The sequence below is a fragment of the Chinchilla lanigera genome, unplaced genomic scaffold (genome assembly GCF_000276665.1).
Source record: "Chinchilla lanigera isolate Chin_1 unplaced genomic scaffold, ChiLan1.0 scaffold00182, whole genome shotgun sequence".
Lineage (NCBI taxonomy): Eukaryota > Metazoa > Chordata > Mammalia > Rodentia > Chinchillidae > Chinchilla > Chinchilla lanigera.
Window position 1 is genome coordinate 151,338 of NW_004955583.1, and position 5,617 is coordinate 156,954.

The 5,617-nt window shown below is 54.7% G+C and overlaps 1 protein-coding gene across 1 annotated transcript; it reads right to left on the reverse strand.

Moving 5' to 3' along the window:
• Positions 1–3,490, reverse strand: Zfp57 (ZFP57 zinc finger protein; the record flags this gene model as incomplete). The annotated part of the gene is given in 4 exon segments (XM_013509770.1): positions 1–554; positions 1,717–1,821; positions 2,086–2,212; positions 2,674–3,490. Coding segments are annotated over 4 exon segments (1,080 nt in total), but the record flags the coding sequence as incomplete, so codon positions are not given.
• Positions 3,491–5,617: the final 2,127 nt, after the last annotated feature.

A 5,617-nucleotide genomic window follows, 5' to 3' on the forward strand; every position in this document is an offset into this window, starting at 1 on the left:
GGCGCGCTCGGGGTCCCCCGCCGCCGGCGCCTGGTTCTGGTGGATCTTCTGGTGCCGCTTGAGCTCCGACCGGTCCCGGAAGCCCTTCCCGCACACGGGGCACGAGTGCGGCCGGTAGCCCAGGTGCACGCGGCGGTGCCGGCTGAGCCCCGAGGCGTCGCAGTAGGTCTTGTCGCAGAGCGGGCAGCAGAAGGGCCTCTCCCCGAGGTGCATGCGCCGGTGGTAGCTCAGGGCCTTGGGGTTGCGGAACAGCTTGCCGCACTGGCCGCAGCCGTTGGTCCTCCGGGGGCTGTGCACGAACTGGTGGCTGTGCAGGTAGGAGCTCCTGCTGAAGCCCTTGCCGCAGGTGCAGCAGCGGAAGGGCGGCCCCGCCCGGGAGGCCGGGAGCGCCGGGCTGGCGTCTGCGGAGGAGCGGGCGCTCTGGCCCGGCCCCCTGTGGGCTCCCAGGGCCTTCTTGCCGCCACCAGCCCCGGGGTCTTCCGGAGCCTCAGGGTGCTGCCTCAGATCCTCGGGGTGCTGCTTCGGATCCTCGGGGTGCTGCTTCTCCCCGCCTCCTGCAGTGGGTGGGGAAAGATAACGTGAGATTCCAGGGAGAGAGGGCAGCCGCTTTTGCTCAGCAGGAGCTCCTCCCTGCCCACCCAGCACACTTCCCTCATCCCTGACCTCACAGGCTGAAGGTGAGAAAAGCATTACACTTTTCAAGTTATAAGCAAATAAAAATTTAACTGGAATCTTCCAACAAGATCAGAGCTCTAAATTTTAATTTTAGCCACTTTTTTTTTTTTTTAACTTTTTGACTTTTTGAGACAGGGTCTTGTAGTCCAGGCTGGCCTCAACTTGCAGCAATCCTCCTGCCTCAGCCTCCCAATTTCTGGGAATACAGGCGTGCGCCACCACACCCAGCCACAGAAGCGTTTCTTAAAATCTGTCTTCTCCCCTCATTGTTCTACTCCCACAGGTACCCCTAGCCCTGCCAGCGACCATGATATATAGCAATCCCCCCTACCTCTGACCTTGCTTTGCATGGCTTCAGATAGCCAGGGTCAACCACAGCCCAAAAACATCGAATGGAAAATATATTTTGAGAAAGACGACATTCAACTATGATAGTCATTCTATTTTATGTTCTTTAATCTCTTCCCGTGCCTAACTTGTATGTTAAACTTTACTGCAGATATGTACACACAGGGTAAAATACAGTATATATATATATATATATATATATATATGGGGCTCAATACTGTCTGTGGGGGTGGATCCCCACACCCACTGGGGGTTTAGAATGAATCCCCTGTGTACAGACTCCACCGGACCCCAGTGCTGGGCATGGAACCCAGGGCCTCTTACATGCTAAGCAAGTGATCTGCCACTGATGTATGACCCCAGCCCAGGAGAGGACCATTCCATAACCTCGTTATTTCCAGGTTCCAGTCTCCTCTTCTCTAACCCACCGTCAATTCATCCTCCCTGCTGCTCTTCCCATGTAATCACTCAGTGCCTAACACTGAAGACGTTCGCTTGTCCTGAGAGGCTTAGAGACCCACCATGAAGTCAAGGGACTTACGCCTTGACCCAAGGTCTCTTCCCGCTTGAGTCTGCCGAGACTGGAGAGGCACAGACTGGGAGGAGGGTGTGCAGATCGCTGCCCATCTCAGTTCCCCACCCTTCCAGGGACCGTTCTAGGCTCTTTTTTGTCTTCTGCTTTACAACTCTTACCTGAAAGGAGCACTTCTCTGTGTGGGGAATGGAGACCTGCTCTCCTTGGTCTCTCTTCTTGCTCAGGCTTGGTGATCAAACCTGGCTTCAGCATGAATATTTTGGCTGGTGGGTGGGAATAAGAAAGAGTTGAGTTGGACTTAGGCTCGGAGCCTTCACTTTTGCGGGGGACACTATGCCACCTCCTGTATGCCTGGTTCAAGCTTTAATCTGGGTTGCTCAGATACGGGAGAAAGACACAAAAGACCGGTTCCTAGCTGCATCCCTGGCATGTGTGTCTTAGAGGGTTCCATTCTTTGTTCTTTCCCCCACGCTTGTCCGCCTGCCCAGGGAAACCCAACACTCTGGGGCCCCAGGACGGCCTCTTACCCACAGACATCAGGTTCCTGAAGGTTTCGGACATAACGTCATGGTGAAGGGCCCTCTGGCTGGCACCCAGACATTCCCACTCTTCTGGGGTGAATTTCACTGCCACATCCTCCAGGGTGACCGGCATCTGCAAGAGCAGGACAGATGAGGCAGTGTGTGACAGCGAGACTGGCACCCAGTCTCAGGGTTCAGAGAACAAAACCTATGGGAAAAATAAAATCTTGGGAGGAAGATGGAGATGAAAAGACAGGTACAAAGCCAGCAGCTGTGACCTCTCCAAAGGGCAGAAAAGAGAAATGGAAGGAATACATTGGGAGGGGGCCAAAGGAATAAAGGCTGCTCCCAGCAAATTGTAGGAAGCAGCCACAAAGGACAGCAGGGTGCAGGGGCGCTGAGAAGGTCTGCAGCTCCTTTTCCTGTTTAGCATGGAACAACCTGAGACCCGCCAGGCGGGGGATGGACAAAGAGCTCCTGGGCGGCCCCCTCCTCTCCAACCTGGCCCCGACGCCCCTCCATCTTCTAGCAGCATTCACTCTTCTTGGCTTCCAAAAGGGCTGCTGCTACCCAGCTCACGTGAGGAAGCCATACCTTGTCTTCCACAGTGCCTCCTTTTAGCTTTATCCACTCCTGACCTGGCCTCCAGGGCTGACTGGGCTCCTGCGGGCCCTCAGCATCCCTGTAACTGGGCAGACGGAGATGCCCAGCAAAGGCCACCGGGCTTGATGCAGCCTTCTGTGAGAACTCAGTCTGCTCCAAGGGGCCGTCTTCGCCGTCAGCCGCGCTGGCCAAGTCCCCCTCCTTGGCAGCGGGGAACACCTCTGGCTCGGCCACAGCCTGGACCACAGAGCTCAGGGCCCTGGACACCCTGCGCTTGGCTGCCATGGTCCAGCAATGCCAGCTTGCGGCTGGGTAGCTGCCGTCCGCTCCAGCCTCCTTCTAGCCACAGGAGGTGCCCCCTCTCGGAACCTGAGGTCAGAGAGAAACAACACACCTCAGCAAGAGGGAGAGTAGGAAGCGGGCTTCCTATCTGGGTAGAGAAGGCCAAGCATTAGTGGTGCCTGCCTGGGCACCACTGAACCTCTCAACAGCACCCCAGGGGGCAACAATTACTGACCCCACCTTAATTTTTGCTGTTTGTTCTGTTTTTTGAGACAGGGTCTTGCTTTGTTCTAGGTTGGCCTTGAACGCACTACCCTTCTGCCCCAGTCTCCCAGAGTTGGGAATACAGGAACTCACCACCAAACCCAGCTACTGACCCCATTTTAAGGAACCTACAGCATAGAGATGCTGAGTAACTTATCCAAGAACATGCCTGATGTATGGGAGCTGGTTCTGTTTTGTGGCACTGGGAATTGAAGCCATGCCCCTTGTTTTTTTTTGAGAGAGGGTCTCGCTCTGCAGTTCAGGCTGGCCTTGAACTCACAACCATCCTCCTGCCTCAGCTTCCCAAGTGCTGGGATTACAGGCCTGCGCCACCACACCCTGTGGGAGCTAGTTTTATTGTTTTTGTTTTTTTTTGGTTTTTTGAGACCAGGTCTCTATGTAGTTCAGGCTGGCTTTGAACTCACTCTGTAATTCAGGCTGGCTTCAAACTTGCAGTGATCTTCCTGCCTCAGCCTCCACCATGCAGCCATGCTCCACCATGCAGGCAGGAGCTGGTGGTTAAGAGTCACTGCCAATAAAAAGTACAAACTAGGCGCAATCAGTCCAGGGCCAGTCTCTTCACCCTGACTTGGTCTCACTGGAGATGTGGGGAGGGAGATGCTCACTAAATGCCCTACCAGAACCAAGAATATATGACTGTGTGACCTGGATTTACTTTTCCAGTTCGGGGATCAAACCAAGAGCCTTGGCAGACAAGCATTCTACTACTGTGAACTGGATCTGAATATACAGATGCTCTTCACCTTGCAGGGTGGTGATGCCCTGATGAGATGCTGTTATCTTAGAAATGCATTCAACCCACTTAACCCACAGAACAGCTAGGCTGGGCATAGTGGCGCAAGCCTGTAATCCCAGCAATCAGGAAGCCGAGGCAAGAGGATCACTGGAGTTCAAGGCCAGCCTGAACTACACAGTGAGACCTAATCTCACCTCGCCCTCAGCAAAAACAGCATGCCATAGAGCACTGCCTGGTTCCTCCCCTGCCCTGGTTGACCAGGAGCTGCAGGCCGGGATCATTATTCAGCATGGAGAGGTATCAGTGTCTTCACAAGCTTAACTATGACATGTGAGCAACATAACCCATAAAAAAAGAGCCAATTTAAAAAAAAAAATACACACATAATAGGAAACAGGGATATAGGTCTTTTACAAATGGGAGGGAGACCAAGAGATGGAGGGAGAAGGGAAGGAGGGGCAGGAAGGAAACATGGAAAGAATTAAGATGTGCGATGTGGGTGTGCCAGCTCCCCTTGATGAATGTAATCACTAGGTACTGCAAATGCACTAACAGAATTTTAAAATGTTTGAGACACATTCAGAGGGGGAACAAGAATCTGTGTCTTACGTACCACGGACTACTGGCCCGAGGACAAGATCTAAACTAAGTCCCAGGTGCAGTCGCAAATACACTCGCAAGGCTTCCCACCATTGCAAAGCTGAAGCCGGGTACAGCAACCCTGGCCTGTAACACGCCTAGGCGGGAGCCCAGGCCGCCAGCACCGCAAGTGCCAGGCCAGCCCCAACTGCATGTGAGACCCTGTCTCAACAGAAAAACAAAGCCACATGTCACGCCACTGGAAGCCAGGGATCGCCTTGTAAAGACTAACACTGAGAACAACCCCGCAGGGCTTCCTCAGGGCGCGCAGTGACGGGGCACCACCAAGTCCACTGCACCTTGAGGAGTCCCTGCTAGTACAGCAGGGCTGGAGCCTGCACCTTCCGCTGGCGCCCACTCACCCACATCGCCCCTCCCACCAGATGCTAGGAAAAAACCAACGGCAGAACAACCCGTGGGCTTTGTTCCCTTCCACTTTTTTTTTTTTTTTTTTTTTTTTTTGTCTTTTTTGAGACCCTTTCGAAGTTTCACTTACGGAGTTCAGGCTGGCCTTGAACTCATTTTGTAGCCCAGGCTGGTCTCACTCAAAACTATCCTCCTGCCTCAGCCTCCCGAGTGCTGGGATCTCAGGCGTGCGCCACCACGCCCTCTTCCTTCCACTTTGCAAGGGTGGTGGAATTGAAAAGAGCAGCAAAGAAAAAGGCGTTTGAGGAACAGTTAACTGGCTCCCCAAAAGATGTCAGGAGAGCTGCATTCACAGGGTCTGAAGCCGATTTTCTCCCTGCCTTGCCCTCTCCCCTTCGGACTGCACGGCGAAGTGTGCGAACCCAGCCTTACTCTCCCATTTCCCAGCCGGCCACACTCCGGACTGCGTCAGTCAGCGCTCCCGCGGGGCGGCCTTCCGCCGCTCCTGCAGTGCCCAGTTCCCACGGCGCGTCCGCGGGGCGGCGGGAAGGGCCGTGGGTCGGAACCTACCTAAGTGGAGGCTCGCCCCGCGCCCCCGGGCGCCCTGCACCGCGGCCCTCCCGGCCG